Genomic DNA, 22001 nt, shown 5'->3' with positions numbered 1-22001 from the left:
TTTAAAAGATAATTAGGGGTACCTGGGTGGCTCAGTTGATTAAACCTCTGACTATTGATTTTGGCTTAGGTCAGAATCTCAGGGTTGTGAGATTGAGCCCAGGTGGGGCTCTGCACTGGCCATGGAATCTGCTTAAGATTCTCTCTCTACCTCTGCCTCTCCTCTTGCTAAAAAAATAAAAGTGAGGGACACCTGGGTGCCTCAGCAGTTGAGCACCTGCCCCTGGCTCAGGGCATGATCCGTGGTCTCAGGATCAGTCCTACATCAGGCTCCCTGCCTGGAGCCCGCTTTTCACTCTGCCTATATCTCTGCCTTTCTCTCTCTGTGTCTTTCATGAATAAATAAATAAAATCTTTATTTTTTTATTTTTTTATTGGAGTTCAATTTGCCAACATTTAGCATAATACCCAATGCTCCTCCTGCAAAGTGCCCCCATCAGCGCCCATCACCCAGTCACCCCAACCCCCCGTTCACCTCCCTTTCCACTACCCCTTGTTCATTTCCCAGAGTTAGGTGTCTCTCATGTTTTGTCACCCTCACTGATATTTTCACTCATTTTCTCTCCTTTCCCTTTATTCCCTGTCAGTAATTTTTATATTCCCCAAATGAATGAGAACATATGTTTGTCCTTCTCCAATGGACTTATTTCACTCAGCATAATACCCTCCAGTTCCATCCACGTCGAAGCAAATGGTGGGTATTTGTCGTTTCTAATGGCTGAGGAATATTCCATTGTATACATGGACCACATCTTCTTTATCCATTCATCTTTCGATGGACACCGAGGATCCTCCCACAGTTTGGCTATTGTGGACATTGCTGCTAGAAACATCGGGGTGCAGGTATCCAGCATTTCACTGCATCTGTATCTTTGGGGTAAATCCCCAGCAGTGCAATTGCTGGGTCCTAGGGCAGATCTATTTTTAACTCTTTGAGGAACCTCCACACAGTTTTCCAGAGTGGCTGCACCAGTTCACATTCCCACCAACAGTGCAAGAGGGTTCTCCTTTCTCCATACCCTCTCCAACACTTGCTGTTTCCTGTCATGCTAATTTTCACCATTCTTACTGGTGTGTGGTGGTATTTCACTGTGGTTTTGATTTGTATTTTCCTGATGGCCAGTGATGCAGAGCATTTTCTCATGGTGCTTGTTGGCCATGTCTATGTCTTCCTCTGTGAGATTTCTGTTCATGTCTTTTGCCCCTTTCATGATTGGATTGTTTGTTTCTTTGCTGTTGAGTTTAATTAAGTTCTTTGTAGATCTTGGATACTAGCCCTTTATCTGATACATCATTTGCAAATATCTTCTCCCATTCTGTAGGTTGTCTTTAGTTTTGTTGACTGTTTCTTTTGCTGTGCAGAAGCTTTTTATCTTGATTAAGTCCCAGTAATTCATTTTTGCTTTTGTTTCTCTTGCCTTCACGGATGTATCTTGCAAGAAGTTGCTGTGGCCAAGTTCAAAAAGGGTGTTGCCTGTGTTTTCCTCTAGGATTTTGATGGATTCTTGTCTCACATTTAGATCTTTCATCCATTTTGAGTTTATCTTTGTGTATGGTGTAAGAGAATGGTCTAGTTTCATTCTTCTGTATATGGATGTCCAATTTTCCCAGCACCATTTATTGAAGGGACTGCCTTTTTCCCAGTGGATAGTCTTTCCTACTTTGTAGAATATTAGTTGACCATAAAGTTGAGGGTCCACTTCTGGATTCTCTGTTCTGTTCCATTGATCTATTTGTCTGTTTTTGTGCCAGTACCACACTGTCTTGACGATTACAGCTTTGTAATACAACCTGAAATCTGGCATTGTGATGCCCCCAGCTATGGTTTTCTTTTGTAATATTCCCCTGGCTATTCGGGGTTTTTTCTGATTCCACACAAATCTTAAGATGATTTGTTTCAACACTCTGAAGAAAGTCCATGGGATTTTGATAGGGAATGCATTGAATGTGTACATTGCCCTGGATAGCATTGACATTTTCCAATATTAATTCTTCCAATCCATGAGCATGGAACATTTTTCCATCTCTTTGTGTCTTCCTCAATTTCTTTCAGAAGCGTTCTGTAGTTTTTAGGGTATAGATCCTTTACCTCTTTGGTTAGATTTATTCCTAGTAATCTTATGCTTTTGGGTGCAATTGTAAATGGGATTGACTCCTTAATTTCTCTTTCTTCAGTCTCATTGTTAGTGTATAGAAATGACACTTATTTTCCCAGCACCATTTATTGAAGAGACTGTCCTTCTTCCAGTGGATCGTCTTTCCTCCTTTATCGTATATTAGTTGACCATAAAGTTCAGGGTCCAGTTCTGGGTTCTCTATTCTGTTCCATTGATCTATGTGTCTGTTTTTGTGCCAGTACCACACTGTCTTGATGACCACAGCTTTGTAGTACAACCTGAAATCTGGCATTTTGATGCCCCCAGATATGGTTTTCTTTTTTAAAATTCCACAATAGCCAAACTGTGGAAGGAGCCTCGGTGTCCATGGAAAGATGAATGGATAAAGAAGATGTGATTTATGTACACAATGGAATATTACTCAGCCATTAGAAACGACAAATACCCACCATTTGCTTCAACGTGGATGGAACTGGAGGGTATTATGCTGAGTGAAGTAAGTCAATCGGAGAAGGACAAACAGTGTATGTTCTCATTCATTTGGGGAATATGAATAATAGTGAAAGGGAATATAAGGGAAGGGAGAAGAAATGTGTGGGAAATATCAGAAAGGGAGACAGAACATAAAGACTCCTAACTCTGGGAAATGAACTAGGGGTGGTGGAAGGGGAGGAGGGCAGGGGGTGGGGGTGAATGGGTGACGGGCACTGAGGGGGACACTTGACGGGATGAGCACTGGGTGTTATTCTGTATGTTGGTAAATTGAACACCAATAAAAATTAATTTATTAAAAAAAAGAAATGACACTTATTTTTGGACGTTGATTTTGTATCCTGCCACACTGCCAAATTGCTGTATAAGTTCTAGCAATCTTGGGGTGGAGTCTTTTGGGTTTTTTATGTACAGTATCATGTCATCTGCGAAAAGGGAGAGTTTGGATTCTTCTTTGCCAATTCGAATGCCTTTTATTTCTTTTTGTTGCCTGATTGCTGAGGCTAGGACTTCTAGTACTATGTTGAATAGCAGTGGTGAGAGTGGACATCCCTATCTTGTTCCTGATCTTAGGGGAAAGGCTCCCAGTGTTTCCCCATTGAGAATGATATTTGCTGTGGGCTTTTCGTAGATGGCTTTTAAGATGCTGAGGAATGTTCCCTCTATCCCTACACTCTGAAGAGTTTTGATCAGGAATGGATGCTGTATTTTTGTCAAGTGCTTTCTCTGCATCTATTGAGAGGATCATATGGTTCTTTTTTTTTTTTTTCCTGTTGATATGATCAATCACATTGATTGCTTTACAATTGTTGAACCAGCCTTGCATCCTGGGGATAAATCCCACTTGGTCATGGTGAGTAATCTTCTTAATGTGTTGTTGGATCTTATTGGCTAGTATCTTGTTGAGAATTTTTGCATCTGTGTTCCTCAGGGATATTGGTCTATAATTTTCCTTTTTGGTGGAGTCTTTGTCTGATTTTGGAATTAAGGTGATGCTGGCCTCATAGAACGAGTTTGGAAGTATTCCATCTCTTTCTATCTTTCCAAACAGCTTTAGTAGAATAGGTATGGTTTCTTCTTTAAACGTTTGAAGAATTCCCCTGGGAAGCTATCTGGCCCTGGACTTTTGTGTCTTGGGAGGTTTTTGATGACTGCTTCAATTACCTTCCTGATGTTTGGCTTGTTCAGGTTTTCTATTTCTTCCTGTTCCAGTTTTGGTAGTTTGTGATTTTCCAGAAATGCGTCCATTTCTTCTAGATTGCCTAATTTATTGGCATATAGCTGCTCATAATATGTTTTTAAAATCGTTTATATTTCCTTGGTATTGGTGTTGATCTCTCCTTTCTCATTCATGATTTTATTAATTTGAGTCTTTTCTCTCTTCTTTTTAATAAGGCTGGCTGATGGTTTATCTATCTTATTAGTTCTTTCAAAGAGCCAACTCCTGGTTTTGTTGATCTGTTCCACAGTTCTTCTGGTCTCTCTTTCATTGAGTTCTGCTCGAATCTTTATTAACTGTCTTCTTCTCTGGGTGAAGGTTTCATTTGCTGTTCCTTCTCCAGCTCCGTTAGGTGTAAGTTTGGCTTTTGTATTTGAGTTCTTTACGGTTTTTGGATTGATGCTTGTATTGCAATGTATTTCCCCCTCAGGACTGCTTTTGATGTATCTCAAAGATTTTGAATGGTTGTATCCTCATTCTCATTAGTTTCCATGAATCTTTTAATTCTTCTCTAATTTCCTGGTTGACCCTTTCATCTTTTAGCAGGATGGTCTTTAATCTCCTCGTGTTTGAAATCCTTCCAAACTTCTTCTTGTGGTTTAGTTCTAGTTTCAAAGCATTATGGTCTGAAAATATGCAGGGGGCAACCTGAATCTTTTGGTATTGGTTAAGACCTGATTTGTGACCCACTATGTGGTCTATTCTGGAGAAAGTTCCATGTGCACTTGAGAGGAATGTGTATTCAGTGGCATTTGGATGTAAAGTTCTGTAAATATCTGTGAAATCCATCTGGTTCAGTGTATCATTTAATGCTCTTGTTTCTTTGGTTATTTGTGTGCTTGTTTCTTTGGTTATGTTGTGCTTAGAATATCTATCAATTGTAGAAAGCGCCATATTCAAGTCTCCAAGTATAAGTGTATTATTATCGAAGTATGTCTTAACTTTGGTTATTAATTGATTGATTTACTTGGCAGCTCCCGCATAAATATTCATGATTGTTAGATCCTCTTGTTGGATAGATCCTTTAAGTATGATATAGGATCCCTCTTCTTCTCTTACTACAGTCTTTGGGATAAACTAATTTATCTGATATGAGGATGGCTACCCCTGCTTTCTTTTGAGGACCATTTGAATGTTAGATGGTTCTCCAACCTTTTTTCAGGCTGTAGGTGTCCTTAGGTCTAAAATGAGTCTCTTGTAGACAGAAAATAGGTGGTACTTATTTTTTTATCCAGTCTGAAACCCTGCACCTTTTGATGGGATCATTAAGCTCATTCACATTCAGAGCTACTATTGAAAGATATGAATTTAGTGTCATCAGAATAACCTATTCAGTCCCTATTTTTGTAGATTGTTTCCTTGGACTTCTTCTTTATTTTATAGAGTCCCCCTTAATATTTCTTGCAGAGCTGGTTTGGTGGTCACATATTCTTTCAGTTTCTGCCTATCTTGGAAGCTCTTCATCTCTCCTTCTATTCTGAATGAGAACCTTGCTGGATAGAGTATTCTTGGCTGCATGTTCTTCTCATTTAGGACCCTGAATATATCCTGCCAGCCCTTTCTGGCCTGCCAGGTCTCTGTGGAGAGGTCTGCTGTTAACCTAATACTTCTCCCCATATAAGTTAGGGATCTATTGTCTCTTGCTGCTTTAAGGATCTTCTCTTTATCTTTGGAATTTGCAAGTTTCACTATTAAATGTTAAGGTGTTGAATGGTTTTTATTGATTTTAGGGGGGAATCTCTCTATCTCCTGGATCTGAATGCTTGTTTGCCCCTGCAAGTTAGGGAAGTTCTCAGCTACGAGTTGTTCAAATACACATTCTGGTCCTCTGTCCCTTTCAGCTCCCTCTGGAACCCCAATTAAATGTAGATTTTTCCTTCTGAGGCTGTCATTTATTTCCCTTAACCTATCCTCATGATCTTTTAATTGTTTTTCTCTTTTTTCCTCAGCTTACTTCCTTGCCATCAACTTGTCTTCTATGTCACTCACTCATTCTTCTACCTCATTAACCCTCATCGTTAGGACCTCCAGTTTGGATTGCATCTCATTTAATTGATTTTTAATTTCTGCCTGATTAGATCTAAATTCTGCAATCATGAAGTCTCTTGAATCCTTTATGCTTTTTTTCTAGAGCCACCAGTAGCTTTATAATTGTGTTTCTGAATTGGCTTTCTGACATTGAATTGTAATCCAAATTCTGTAACTCTGTGGGAGAGAGTACTGTTTCTGATTTTTTTCTTTTGTGGTGAGTTTTTCCTTCTAGTCATTTTGCTCAGTGCAGAGTGGCTAAAAACAAGTTGTACTGGAAAAAGGAGAAAAAGAGAGAAAAAAAGGGGGGGGGGGGACAAACAGAAAACAAAAAAACAAGGAGGAGTATCCTGATTCTATATACTAAGTCCCTAGACTTCCCCTGGAACTTTCCAGCACTGGTTGGTCAAGAACTTGCTCTTCCCCTGTCCTTCCAGCTGGTCTTCTGGGGGAAGGTGCTGTGCTGATTCTCAGGTGTGTGCACCTGGGGGAGCTGCCCTGCCCCCTGACAGGTGTAGGGTTCAGTGGGAGCTGTTTATCCTGTGAGGTCCCTGCTCCCTGGTGGCCTTGCTTAGTCCCAGGTACAAGGTGACACCAGGAGGAACAACAACAGTGGCGGCAGTCAGCTCCCCAGCCCTGGAGTCAGCTCCCACAGGAACTCCCGCAGCCCGCAGTCTGCAGGGACCTGGATGCTCTGGGTGTGGGGGGCACTGACCTGCACAGCTCGTCTGGCCGGGTGGCAGGAGCGTCCTCGCTGTCCTGTGCCCTCCTCACCTCTGCCTGTCCCGGGGGAGCGCCGGATCCTGGGCTGTGTCCCCCAGCGCCCTGGGCTCTGGGGCCTGCGCCGCTGGAATTGCCCTCCCGGCCAGGCAGCCCCCTCCACAGAGCCGCCACCAGAGCCAACACCGAACTGCTCCCAGGGCCCTGCCGGGGGCGCTCCGGCTGTTTAGGGAACTTGGCCCGGGGTGTGTGGTGCGCTCTCCCCGGAGCGCCCCTCCTCTGTTAGTGTCCCTGGGAGCCTGAGGGCTTCCCTGCCCCTCCTGGGATCCTGCCTGAGCTCCCTGCAGCGCCTTTCCATCTGGGAGAATTGGTGAAGCTCCTGCTTCTCCCGGGCTGGGCTTTCCTGTCCTGGGGGCTCTCGCTGCCCCTCTTAGCCCGGCTCCTCCTGGGGACTCCTCCCCCACTGGATGTTTTTTTATTTTTTTCCCACCTTCCTACCTTGATAGAAGCGCAAACTCTTCTCACTGTAGTGTTCAGATGTTCTCTCTTTAAGTCTCAGGCCGAATTCGTATGTTTTCAGGATGATTTGAAAGTTATCTAGATAAGTTGGTGGGGACAGGTGACTTGGGGACCCTACTCTTTGGCCATCTTGCCCCACCTCATAAAATCTTTTTTTAAAAAATAAATAAATAAAAATAAAACTGAAAAACAAAAAACCTTAAAAAATTAAAAATAAATAAAATCATGACACACAAATGTAAAAATGAACATGTTTAATGAATGCATGAGGACCCTAGTGAGTTGTTACAACCAGGTCAAAGGAAAATCCAAAGAACAGATACATTTATAGATCAGGGCTATTGAAATGATTGTGCAAATGGAGGCACTACTGTTTTGTGGGAGGTTATTTTTCCTGATGAGGGAAGATTGTCTCTACACTGGACTGAGTTCATGTGCAGATCTACAGACAAGAATTATTTTGCATTGCTTTCTAGCGATCTATAACTTTCAAAATTACAAAATAGCTCCCATAGAATCAGATAACACAACAGGGTACATTGCAGAGAATTCATAGTTTCCCACCAAAGTACAATTTTTCCCTATAGTAGCTTCTATCTGAAAGGAGTTGATTTTTTAATAATAGGTAATTCTAAATATCAGAAGAAGCACAAAGATGAAAGTGAAGTAAGAGTGTATGTTATAAACTGTCAAGGAAGGAACTGGATTCTTTCTCTATCTGGAAGATTCTGGTGAAGTTATGGACACATGAGGCATTAATTGCTAGTTGATGAACAGGATAAAATGCCATTTCTCTCAGTTTTATGTTAAATTTACATGTTATATATTTCAATTCATAAAGATACTATCATCAAGCAAGTATTTATGTAAATAAATATACTCGGTATCAATTTCATTTAAGAAAGGGAAATATTCAGGAAAAAGAAGAAAAAAACGTGGAATAAAAAATAAAGATCATTTGAATTAGGAGAAATTCTAAGGCCTGAATTACTTTCTTCAAAATTACTCTAGTTTATTGCATTTTGTCCTTCCCGTTCTTTGTTCTAGGATAGAAGTGGTGGCAAACATATAGTGGTTAATCACTTCATCCTTATGCGTTAGATCGGTAACCTCTAAACTTGGTCTTAGGGATCATGGTATAATATTGAACTCTAAGTCATCTAGTAACTCACAAAAATGAAGACTGGGTTTCTATGAATTATTAAAATTTTGTGATCCACATTCACATATTTGAGTAGATGAACCACACACCAAAAAATGAGAATATAGATAAGTGTATTTGAATTGCAGGCCATGGAATAAATATATATTCAGTGCATCTTATCATGATGTGGAGACTTGCTGGATTGTGCTCTCATATGTGACCATGGTCACTAAAACACTAAACAGGCATTTGGTAGTGGGAGAGAGCACTTTCTGATACCGATCATCTAAGTATTCACTGCTGTGTTTAGGTGAAGAAGAAGAGGAGGAGGAAGATAAACTACCTCGAAGAGAGAGCTTGAGACCAAAGAGGAAACGGACCAGAGATGTGATCAGTGAGGATGACCCGGAGCCTGAACCAGAGGATGAAGAAACAAGGAAGGCCAGAGAGAAGGAGAGGAGGAGGAGGCTGAAGAGAGGAGCGTAAGTGAACTCTGATCTGTAACTGGGATTGTGACTTGTTCACAAGTGCCTAACTTGGAAAGAAGACCACTCCCTTTAGGTGCTCTGTGGCCTTAAAAACTATTTTTAGGAAGAACAGGTTTAATTTGATGTTGCCATTTTACTCCACTTAGTTAAATGTATTTTAAAATTAAAAAAAAATAAAATTTAAATAGAATTTTAAAATGAATATACATATTAAAAATGGGCTAGGAGAAATTTTCTCATGTGAGATCTAAACTATCATTGGTTATTAACATATTTTGAAGTTCTTCCATAGATGATATGCGTTGTTATCAAAGTGAAATGGAAAATCCCTAAAACATGAGCCCAAATCCCTTGACCTTATAGAGCAGGGGCTATAAAATATGACTAATTCCAGACCAAGAGTGAAGAGTGGTTCTTTCAGCTTTAAAGAGATGTTGATTAAACAACAACAACAAACAAACAAAACCAAAGAAATATAGGATAAAGCTGTATGTAGCTCTCAAAGCCTAAAATATTAACCATCTGCTCTTTTATAGAAAAAAAAGTGCTGGCCCATGTTACAGAGTATTGGGGTTGTCATTTCCTTTTTAACACAACCTGACATCTATCATTTCCACCAGGCAAACATTTCACTGAGTGTTGACTTTGTATAAAATAGTATATTAAATACCATTTAGGAAAAATTCAGGAAAATAATTTTTGAGTCTTTGCTTTGTGGAAATTTGCAGATGGCAGGCCAGTAAGAAAGGTGTGCATGTATCACATCCAATAATGGAAAACCCAGACCCCTTGGAAAGGCTTTAAGAGAACAGCTATTATGTCGTTTCCAGGTAGTAGGGTCATGGGAACCATCAGGAGATGATGAGATCTCCTCCAAAACACTCCTAGGACTTGGGATGAAGAGGAACTTTCTAAGATGTCCCCCCCAAATGACACAAACTAGTGTTCAACAGCTAGCTTTTACTTTCCTTTTCATAAATAATTATAAATACAATTGTATGAAAATTTTGGATAGTAGAGAAGCTTAGCATTGATAGATGATGATTCTTTTTAAAATAGAGAGATAACCCCACCCACTTCTTCTTCATATTTTTATTGACTTCAGTTTTTAAATCCTCCCACCCTCTCTTCCTGTCTCTCCTCCTCCCCAAGCTCATTTCTTTCATCTTTGAATATCAAGATACCACCTTCTTTAAATGTTGCCTCTGGGACTTTTTATCCTATTTTCCTTTTAAGTTTTTTTATGCTTTTTACTTTTAAAAAACAAAAAAAAAATCATCTTACTCTTTTAAATTCTATGTCTTATTGTTGTCACTATCATGACGTAGTAATATTTCCTATTAGCAAAGCCTGTGCTTGTTGACAGTACTATTTCATCAATAGGATAGATGCATGATATAGGCTGTGACCCAGAATTTGCTTTTACTCTCTACGTGTGCTTCAGAGAGGTCCTTTTAGAAAGGTGAGTTGGGTGGAAATTTCTGTGCTCTCTTGATCTGATGAAGGCTGTCATGCGAAATGCTCAACCCCTAGAGAGAACCATGTGAATCAATTGGGTCTTGGCCCCTATTGCTTGAGAGAATGTTGTCCTGGCGACAGTGTCTATCCTTAGCTGGTACCACTCTCATCCCAATTCTGAGAAGCCCGCAAGCACCCCTGCCACTAGTCCTCTCCACTTCTCCATACAGCCAGTTAGCTAACATGAACTTTGTGTCCAAATGCTTTTCAAATTACATAATTACTGTCACAATTTGGGTAACTAATCTAAATAGTATTATACATTATTTGTAATGATTGATGGTTCTGATCCCATTTTAAAGTTCATTTTCTATTTTTTATTTTGAAGATAAGTTTTTTTTTTTTTTTAAGGAAATGTATTAGCAAACATATCTTGAGAAAAGATTTGTGGGCAAATCAGGGTACATTTATTTAGACTAACTCATTTCCAGTGCTCGCTTCAGCAGCACATATACAAGACTAACTCATTTTCAGTCTTTTAAACTTTCAAGTGAAACACCTAAGGGAATTCCTACTCCCACCCCCCACTGACAAAAATTTGAAGCCAACTAAAACCAAGGTTGTAATGCTAACTATCTTTGGAGACAGTTAAAAAAACACTGCCTCTTTAGACATTTTGGAGGATTTCTAATAATATAACAGGCTTTTCCTGACCCAGTTTTAAGTGAATAAGAAATATGTTCATAGCAGTGAGAAATTCAGCACATTATGCCTTTTCCCCCCTAACAACTGTTGTTTAAATAAATCAAAGTTAAGATGGAAAGGCATTCTTGCACAGATTAGCCATACAGTTTAGAAGATGAAGCATATCTATGTGATATTCTTTTAATATGATTAGCACTTTCTTTGATTCCTGGAAAAGCAGCTCCTTATATGCTGGTGAAAGTAATATTTTAATTACCTGCCTATTTGAAGATAACTCAGGAGACAACTATACCTGGTAGCACAACATGATCCGCTTGGAGCAATCAACAATTAACAAAGACTTTAAAAATATACCTGTCTGGGGTTATTTTGTGTAAGGATTTATCTTATCTTTCCCTACCATACTAATCTTGGGGGACACTCTTTTATCTTAGTGGACTTTGAGGGCTGGACTTATGATGATAACTCTGTCATCCAGAAAGAATTCTGTACATAAACATTTATGTAATTAATATTTATTCAGCTCCACTACTGTGGAAGCTAATTTGCTGATTTCTTTGGAAGACATGGGTATGAATATGCAATTGGCTGTATTCTCTAGGAGCTCATTATAGAGTAAGGGAGGGGCCACTTAGACACAAATTATTGTGAAGTGAGACAGTATAAATGTGCCAGAGAAAAAGGATAAAGTTGTTTGGAGCCTTGGAGCCTTAGAGAAGACAAAACTGTTATATGGGATAATATATATGGATAATCAGAAAAGAGGGTTAGTGAAGAGATTTCAAATAATGTTTTAAGGAATCATAGAAATAAAATAGATTAAACTCATAAAGTACTAGATTTAAGATAGCAGGAAAGTTTATAATTAGTGTTAGGAAGATTTCCATTAAATGTTTTCTAAAAATTGGCATGTAAAGAAATTAGCTGTAGTTACAGGGTAAATCCGCATACCTAATAGATAATTTCTTAAAATTTTTTGATGACTCTGGATTAAATGAGATACTGTTTTCTATATGATTCTAAATGGGAATTCATTAATTTAAAGCTTTAAGATACTTACATATAGATACCGTTGACCCTTGAACAACATGGTTTTGAACTGCATGGATCCACTTATACATGGATTTTTTTCCTTTTTTAAAAAAATTAATTCTAGTATTGTTAATATACAGTGTCATATTAGTTTCAGGTGTACAATATAGCAATTGAACAATTTGATACATTACTCAGTGCTCATTATGATAAGTGTACTTTTTAAAAAGATTTATTTATTCATAAGAGACACAGAGAGAGAGAGAGGCAGAGACACAAGCAGAGGGAAACGCAGGGCTCCCAGGACCCTGGCCTGAGCCAAAGGCAGACGCTTAACCACTGAGCCACACAGGCATATCCCTGATAAGTGTATTCTTAATCCCTTTCACCTATTTCACCCATCCTTCCACCCACTTCTCTGGTAAACATCAGTTTGTTCTTTATAGTTAAGAGTCTATTTCTTGGTTTCCTTTTTTCTTTTCGGTTTTATTAGTTTTGTTTCTTAAATTCACATATGAATGAAATCATATGGTATTTTTCTTTCTCTGACTGACTTATTTTACTTAACATTATACTCTGTAGATTCATCCATGTTGTTGCAAATGGCAAGATTTCATTCTGTTTTGTTGCTGAGTAATATTTCCATGCACTACATCTTCTTTATCCATTCATCTATCCATGAATACTTGGGCTGCTTCCATAATCTGGGTATTGCATATGATGCTGCAATAATCATGGTGGTACACATATATTTTCAAATTAGTGTTTTCATATTCTTTGGGCAAATACCCAGTAGTGGAATTACTGGTTCATATTGTAGTTCTATTTTTAGTTTTTTGAGGAACCTCCATACTGTTTTCCACAGTGGCTGTACCAGTTTGCATACCCACTAACATTACACAAGGGTTCTTTTTTCTTCACGTCCTCACAAACACTCGTTGTTTCTTGTGTTGTCCATTTAAGCCATTCTGGTGTGAGGGGATATCTCATTGTGGTTTTGATTTGCATTTCCATAATGATTAGTGATGTTGAGCATCTTTTCATGTGTCTGTTGGCCATCCGCATATTTTCTTGGAGAAATGTCTGTTCATGTCTTCTGCCCATTTTAAAAATTGGATTATTTGTTTTTTTAGTGTTGAGTTGAATAAATTCCGTATATATTTTGAATACTAATCCTTTATCAGATTGTGTCATTTCCAAATATCATCTCTCATTCAATAGGTTGTCTTTTGGTTTTGTTGATTGTTTGCTGTGCAGAAGCTTTTTATTTTGATGTAGTCTCAATAGTTTATTTTTGCTTTTGTTTTCCTTGCCTCAGGAGACACATCAAGAAAATGTCGTTACAGCTAATGTCAGAGAAATTATTGCCTGTGTTCTCTTTTAGAATTGTTATGGTTTATAGAGTTTTTATGGTTTTATGGTACCTTACATTTAGGTCCTTAATCCATTTTGAGCTTATTTTTGTGTATGGTATAAGAAAGTCATCAGTTTCATTCTTTTTCATGAAGCTATCCAGTTTTCCCAACATCATTTGTTGAAGAGACTTTTTTTCCATTACATATTCTTGCCTTACATGGATTATTTTTAATAAATACAGTGCAGTGCTATAAATGTACTTTCTCTTCCTTGTGATTTTCTTAACATTTTCTTTTTTCTAGCTTACTTTATTGTTTCTTTTCTCTAGGTTACAGTATATAATATATACAACCTACAAAATATATATTAATTGATTATTTACATCATTGGTAAAACTTCAGGTCAACAGAAGGCTATTAATAGTTAAGTTTTGGGACAGTCTAAAGTTATATGTGAGTTTTTGACTGCACAACAGTCAATGCACCCAAGCTCCATGTTATTCTAGGGTCAACTGTATTGTGAGTTTTTTGGAAGGATGGGCAAGTTAAAGACTTAAGATACTAAGCAATTGAATTATCAATCTTAAATTTTTTTTTAAATTTTTTATTTATTTATGATAGTCACAGAGAGAGAGAGAGAGAGAGAGAGAGAGAGAGAGAGAGAGGCAGAGACACAGGCAGAGGGAGAAGCAGGCTCCATGCACTGGGAGCCCGACATGGGATCGATCCTGGGTCTCCAGGATCGCGCCCTGGGCCAAAGGCAGGCGCTAAACCGCTGTGCCACCCAGGGATCCCAATCTTAAATATTTTTGTTGCTATTGTTTTCTAATTAAATCCATTCTTAATAGTTACTTGACTTAATAGTTACTTTTCTTATGATAGTTTCCATAAAGATTTCAATGAAACAGTTATCTATATAATTTAGATTTAGTCTATGTCTACATGGAAACAATCTTTGGGGTAACAACAAAACAATCTTTTCTTTCAACTGAAATATAATTTACACACAATGTTACATTAGTTTCAGATATATAACATAGTGATTTGACAAGCAAAACAATCATTTTTACTAAAACATATGTTTTCTTCTTATGACAAACCAACACACATATTATTATTCTGATTGGCAAGTTAAGAAAATAAAAACTGTGAATATAGATGTAATAAAAAGGTCTTCAAGTATTTTATGTTGTGGTTGTACAGCACTAAGATTTTATATAATAAGCATCAAATAATTAAAATGGAAATAACCTAATGGCAATCAGAGTTGTATTTTAGAGTGTACTTCCATTGTTCTCTTACTATGAATTACTATTCTAAGCAAAATATCTGAATTGGTCAAAAAAAATCAAACTGTTATTAAGAAATATTATTTTAGAAAATTAATATGAATTTTTATTTCATGACATGATTAAAAACTGGGTTGATGGGAAAGAAAGAATACAAAGTCATTTTGTATGGTCGGCTGTAGAACTATGGCTATGTCCTCTTGTTCCTCAGTTGGAACTTTATTTTTTTTAAGATTTTATTTATTTATTCATGAGAGACAGAGAGAGAGCAGAGACACAGGCAGAGGGAGAAGCAGGCTCCCTGCAGGGAGCCCGACGTGGGACTCGATCCTGTATCTCCAGGATCACGCCCTGGGCTGAAGGTAGCGCTAAACCGCTGAGCCACCCGGGATGCCCCATCAAGGTGGAACTTTAAAGCAGCTCTACTATAGTCCTACTGTGTGTAGTCATCCCAAGAATAGTGAGCAACAAAGTATTTTTCTTTCTTTCTTTTTTTTTTAAGATTTTATTTATTTATTCATGAGAGACACAGAGAGAGAGAGAGAGGGAGAGACACAGGCAGAGGGAGAAGCAGGCTCCTCGCAGGGAGCCCGACGCGGTACTTGCCCCTGGGTCTCCAGGATCACACCCTTGGCGGAAGGCGGCGCTAAACCGCTGAGCCATCAGGGCTGCCCCAAAGTATTTTTCTGATTAATGCTGAGTCAGATTACAATTTCTTTGTCAGTCAGAGTTTAGTTAGGAGAAAGAAACTTCAGATGTTACTTGAATAGAAAGTATTTACTAAGAGAACTGTTGATAGGTATCAATAACTGTTAACTAGGTTAGAAGAGAAAACTAAAGTATCATGATACAAGTTTTGGAAGCAGCTATCACTCCAAAGGCTGGACTGGAAAGAGGTTGAAATTTAAACTTAGAAGCATTGAGGAGGAATGCAATGAGCTGAATCCACTGAAGAGGTGGTGATACTCAAGTGGTGCTGGTTTCTATGGGGGTGGTAATGAAGCTGGTTCTGTTAGTGATGGAAAAGTTGGCAATAGATTCACCTGCACCCTCCAGTTAGTGCAGTGAAGAATCATTACTAAGGAGGAAGTGCCACCCCAGAAAGCCAAAGAAAAGCCCAAATTCCTTTTTAGTATCTTCTGTTGGTGCCTGCCATTGAGCCAGCCAAAGCAGAAGTGTGCCCTGCAGAGTCCCAGCCCCAGTATCGCCAATATTAACTATAGAAGGGCGAGTTTGAAGTTGAGTGACAATAACTTGAGTGACAATAAATAGAACACCTACCACTAAAAAAATTGATCTTTACAATAGAGCATTACATTCCTTGATTTAAAATCATGTTGCTCATGTTTAGATGTTTTTTTGTTTTATTAGTTCTGGATCCTGTAGTATTTTTGCAATCCTAGGAACATAGAAAAGAAAAGATACATCTCATTTGTTCAGTGAGAAACTAAATTCCTTTGAAGGTCTCTTCAAAGGATTCGCTTCTACCAAATATACTTCAAGTTGAATTTTATCAACTGAAGTTTTGAATTTAATTAACAGATTAAGTTACCTTTGAGAAATAGATTTTTTATTTTTCCATATTTCAAGTTTTCTCTTTCTCTTGAGACATAGCTAACAAATTTGTAAGGGCACTTCAAAGACACCTTCACCTCTAATTTACTATACTTATTGAAAGTAATGTTTTTCAATGAAATGTAGAATTAGTGGAGGAAAGTGTACAAGGGAACAAAAAAGAGGAAAATATGTTGATAGATCTGTAACTAATATTCCACTGATTTTTGTTGTTCTGGGAGTTTGAGGCTGTGGAGGTAAAACAGTTTCAGGACTTCAGAATGTAAACACTATTGTTTAAAGTTATAATCATTCCAGAAATCCTGTATCAGTATTCAGACAGATACAAGCCCTCATGCTTATAAGTCTTGGTATCTGCTATGTACAGCCAAGTTGATACACATTGAATGAATATCTGATAGCATTCTTTTTTAAGTTTTAAGTCAAGCAAAATTTAACTTTATTACTTTTTTTTAAAAGGGAAGAAGAAGAAGAAATTGATGAAGAAGAATTGGAAAGGTTGAAGGCAGAGTTAGATGAGAAAAGACAAATGATTGCTACTGTCAAATGCAAGCCTTGGAAAATGGAGAAGAAAATTGAAGTTCTCAAGTATGGTGCCACCTTTTGTAATTAGACACACTTTCCCTGATTGCTGATCTCCTAAATCCTCTGAGTATTACCTATACTTTATACATAGTGTTATATATATCTTTTACATAAAATACTCGTTACTTTATATAAGGTTCATGGTCATAGACACGTACCCAACATATTATATATGTCACATGTCATGTATGTGAACACATAACATATCACATATATGTACATGTATGCATATATACATACCATCACTAGAGAGGCTGAGCTAATGATTATATCTTTTAAAAAAATTATGAGCAAATTCATTGTTGTTCAGAGTCTTATAACCTCTGGTCACTTTTAGTAATTTGTTCCTTGAACTGAGAATTTTTTTAGTTGAATACATTCATTTATATTTCTCTAAAAGAGATAATATATTTGAATTTTACATGTTTGTGTGGCTTGCACATTCTTGTTCCTCTGCAGATTCCCCACCTCAAATGATATAATCAGGTGACAGTTCTCTTTAAAGCACAGAGAGCATATTAAGCCAACAGAACAGTACATAAGATTCCAATTAAGGATTATGCTAATAGCTATTCCATGGTGACATATCAATGACCCAATTTCACTCTTCTGTTGAGTGTTGATGAAGGTACAAACAGACTCAGAGACACATGGATTTGCCAACTCCCTGTATGAAAAGACAAATGATTCTCTCTTTCTGAGGGACGGGAACAGATTCATTTCTGATCACTTCTGAGGTTCATACTATATTACCTTGCCAAGGTTGTCGGGGAGGTGAGACATGAATAAAAGGGAACGTGTCTGTGATAACAAGCATGTTTATATCTTTCAGTTGTGCTACTGATTGCATTTTTTCTCAGAACCATTTTTGTAATTAATGGTACATTTCCAAAGCTGTCTCTCCACAAGGCTATTTAAGTAATAATGTTAGTGTTATAGGATAGTATCGTTGTCTTTGGTGATGAGAAAAGAACTCAAGTAGCTATGAGGATATTTCACTTTTAATCTTAGCTTTGCAAAACAGTAAATCTTATTTAAAGGCTTTGCTAGCTTCTGGGGCATCAGCTACCTCATATCTAAAATCAAACAAGATATTCTGGATCTGTCCTGTGAAATGAGAACCTAGCCATCATTTATAATGGCATTGTTTTGTTTTGTGGACTCAAGTTTCCTAAGTTCCAAACAATGGTCTTCCCAGCAACCTTCTGGAACAGCGCAGTAGTAGGCTGGGAACTCCATGTGCACGTACTTGTAGGCATCAGCCATGAATGACAGCAAAGGCCAGCAGAGTTCCTGGTTCCATGAAGCCGGTCACGTGTATGTGTGCATGTGTGTGCACACGTGTGCATGTGTCTGTTAAAATAGTTTTCATTCAGTGAAGTGAAAATGATGCTAAATGATAGGTTTAAAAATATCCTTACCTGGCAAAATACAAATTTGGCAACTGCTTTATGTTGCTTCCAAAATGTATTTTGAAATATTACTGCCCGTGAAATCCCCCATACTGGAAATCACAGGTAACCGTATGTAGAAAGGTATAAAATTGGAAAGCAGTAGTATTGTGAACCTTCCAAGCATGGGTGTGAAATTGAGTAAGAATGCCAAAGAATGCATCTTCCCTTTCCACCTGCAGAAGGTGTAGAAATACCCCCCTCCCTTTTCTGTATCTCTCATGTGGGGCAGTGGAGTAGGAATGGGCTTCCAATTCCAATCTGAATCTCAGACCTTCCACTTAATAGCTGTGCAAATTTGAGTGAATTGTGTAGCTCTCTGACATTCAGGTTCCTTATGAAATTATGCTAATTTACAGTGTTATTGGAATCATAAGGTGTGGAAATTTACATAAAATGCTTAGCATGGTGTTGGAACATAGCACATAGAGGGGAAGCGCAAATTGTACTTATCATTTCCTCTCAGGATAGAGTCAATGTTGCTTGGTCCCCTGCAGCGTGACAGGAGAGATGGAGAGGGTGTGAGACATGGCAGGGCTGGATGGAAGCAGACCCAGCCAGGGACAACCACGGGAACCCTAGGGGATGGAGACACATTGGTAGTAGTCTAGATGGGCAACTGATTTTGCCATTCCAATGAAGAATAGAGCATCTTGACAATTTGGCAGAATCTGGGGCCAAGCTCCTTTCAGGTATTCCAAATGTACCCAGAGCAATCCTGTAGCAGATTCCAGAACCTGGGTCCTTGAGCTGAGTCCAGGAATTAACCCATTTTTGGAATGGGGGAGAGGTAGGGATTGGGGTGCCAGGAAGGCAATACCAGGCTCTGTTGTTAAGGCAGAGGTTGAAAATGGGGAGTCTGAGACTCAATCTAGGTCTTAGATCTGAATGTTAGGTTTTTATTCGGCCCAAATGCTTTTTGTTTCTTTTTCTTTTGTTATTTTTTCATTTTTCATTCACATATATAACATAAAATTGACCATTTTAGCCATTTTGGGAGTATATTTTTTATAACATTTTTTCCTTGTTGCCAAACATTGAAAAGTAGGAGATTTTACATTAAAGAAATCCAGAAATGAGATACCTGGGTGGCTTAGTGGTTGAGCGTCTGCCTCTGGCTCAGGTCGTGATCCTGGAGTCACAGGGTTGAGTCCCCTCAGGGAGCCTGCTTCTCTCTCTGCCTATGTCTCTGCCTCTCTCTGTGTGTCTCTCATGAATCAATAGATAAAATCTTAAAAAATAAAATCCAGGGATGCCTGGGTGGTCCAGTCTGTTAAGCATCTGACTCTTGATCTCAGCTCAGGTCTTGATCTCAGGGTCATGAGTTCAAGCCTGACATTGGGCCCCATGCTGGGCATACATTTAAAGAAAAAAAATCTATGGGACTCTTGGGTGGCTCAGTGGTTTGGTGCCTGCCATAGGCCCAGGGTATGATCCTGGGGTCCTGGGATCGAGTCCCACGTTGAGCTTCCTACATGGAGCCTGCTTCTCCCTCTGCCTGTGTCTCTGCCTCTCTCTTTGTGTGTCTCTCTCATGAATGAATACATAAAATCTTTTAAAAAAATCCAGATGTCCAGCTTTTGCTGGATAAGTGGAGGATCTGGTCCGTCATTCCTACAGGGAAATAGCAGCTGGGGCTTGGCACTAGTTGCCCCTGCAAAAGGGGCATTCACTTTTCAGTGTGCACAGTTCTCAAACAATCCACATCACCTGCTCACACTACTTGGTTAAAGCTTGTATGCATTCCAGTGTTAGGCCTCCTACCTGTGCAACAAGGGAGCAATATCGGCACGTTTCCAAGATAGCAATTCAGAACATCAACTTCAAAGCCAGCTTGCAGAATGGAAGCACAGATTCAGGGCCAGAAAAGGAATGATGATGGCTTCTCACATGTCAGTAATGCTCACCATCTTGCGATGATTGTCTGTGGCCAGAAGTGAGTCCTGCTTCGTAGCTTTGCAATGCTCTGCGCAGCTGGTGTCAGCAATTGGCCTGATTTCCTTGGTTTCAGCCTCCTTAATGGAGCTGTTGGCAGTATAGTCCCCAGCCTGTCTCCCTTTGTGGGTCTCTCAATGTTGTATTAAGTGGCTTCCTCATGGATTTCAAGCATGTTGTTAGAGCAAGTGGTCAATACTTATGGTATATAGAGGTAAAGGTTTCTCTACCCCAACATGGGAGTAGAGAGGGAAATTTTCTCCTACCCTTTATGTCTTTCAGGGACTTCTAATTCTGAGAGGACATTTCTGAGGATTATGTTATCCCAGAATTCACCTCCAGTCATCAATCCTCGCTAAGTATATGGAATCCAAGGCACTAGGCTCAGTATAACTACAGTAGATATTTAGGTCATAGGTTTGGATCTATGTCGGGGTTCCAAGGCTTTCCATCTGGCTCTGGACTATGAAAAACTGAGGAAACATCCAAAACAGATTTATCAGAGGGTCAGGCTTTCAAGATGTGTTTTAGAGTAAGGCATAGGGAATAGCAGCTATTATATAATAGTGGGGGGGCCCTCAGAGGTGGTTCCCACTTTCTGAAAGGATGCTCACTAGCAACATGAGCATCCTCAGAGCTGAGGCCAAATGACAGTTAAAATAAGCAGTTAATACATGGGCAAGAGGCCCTAAAAATGGGTTGTTAATCCCTGAGGACTCTTGAACGTGGCTCAGGAGTGGAGCTCAGCACTTTCAAGGCAGCAGTATTGGCTTTTTAGGACTGAAGAGAAGGCACATCTTTCCTCTGTCACCGGGGACAATGTTTTTCAGTGTGTTTTACTGTGTGCTAATGCAGTTTTGCACATACGTGTGGCCTTAAACCTGTTGAATGATAATCTCCAGGTTTGGAAAGGCAGGTGTGCCTGGCCCAGACCAGGGTATGCATATTTTTATTTTTGACTCTAAACGTCATTGATATACAGTCAGGATTGACGTCTACTGTCTTTTGATTCTGAGAAACAGAAAAACTTCAGTAAGCAGAATGTCCTGCTCTATAAATTGTTTATCAAATGGCTGAAAATATGTGGTGGGGGGGCAGGGGAAGGGAAATAGTGGTATAATTTTCATCTCTTTGAAACTCAATTCCTAATTTTTTATTAGTAATCAATTTTTAAAATATCCAACAGCCAGGATTGTACGCATAATTTTTTTAAGTTGTTAATGGGTTTCCCTTGGAAGTTGGTTACCTAGATCTTTCCTCCCTGTATTTATAGATGACTGCATAACCTGATAGCAACCATCACAAGTGATACAAAACACCTAGATGGAAAATAACCGGTCTACTTATTACTCATCTTGAAATCTCAAAACCAACTACTCCAGAACATTCGACATGGTGTGTGTTTAAAGTCTGTATGACTAAACTTGAATAAGCAAATACTTTGTTTTGTTACAGTAAGGTGGGTTGGGGAGTGAAAATAAAGAGATGTGAGGGCCACCTGGTTGGCTCAGTGGTTAGATTTCTGCCTTTGGCTGAGGACGTGATCCCGGGGTCCTGGGATGGAGTCTGGCATCGGGCTCCCCACAAGGAGCCTGTTTCTCCCTCTGCCTAAGTCTCTGCCTTTCCCTCTGTGTCTCTCATGAATAAATAAATATCTTAAAAAGAGAGAGAGAGAGAGAGACGTGGACTCCAGGCTAAGCTCTACTCTAACCTCACCTCTTGGAGCCTCATGTATTTATTCATACAATGAAGGGATTGGATGATGGCCAGTGGTTTTCAAACTGTTTTCTTCAGAGTTCAAGTGGTTTGGTAAAATCCCTTCAGGGCAAGACAGGCAGAGGTAAGAGAGGGTTGCCCGGCCACACCACTAGCTCCCAGCAGAGACTTAGA

The 22001-nt window shown here is 39.0% G+C and overlaps 1 protein-coding gene across 1 annotated transcript in view; it reads left to right on the top strand.

The window, feature by feature from the left end:
* TMC1 (transmembrane channel like 1) overlaps positions 1-22001 on the top strand; it is a 117454-nt gene that overhangs the window by 8774 nt on the left and 86679 nt on the right. Inside the window, exons 3-4 of the mRNA XM_055310166.1 lie at positions 8549-8720; positions 16600-16728. Coding sequence (XP_055166141.1) covers positions 8549-8720; positions 16600-16728 — 301 coding nt within the window. The remainder of the gene's footprint in view (positions 1-8548; positions 8721-16599; positions 16729-22001) is intronic.

This window comes from Nyctereutes procyonoides, unplaced genomic scaffold, assembly GCF_905146905.1.
Source record: "Nyctereutes procyonoides isolate TBG_1078 unplaced genomic scaffold, NYPRO_anot_genome, whole genome shotgun sequence".
Taxonomy (NCBI): Eukaryota; Metazoa; Chordata; class Mammalia; order Carnivora; family Canidae; genus Nyctereutes; species Nyctereutes procyonoides.
This window is presented reverse-complemented; position numbering and strand designations above follow the sequence as displayed.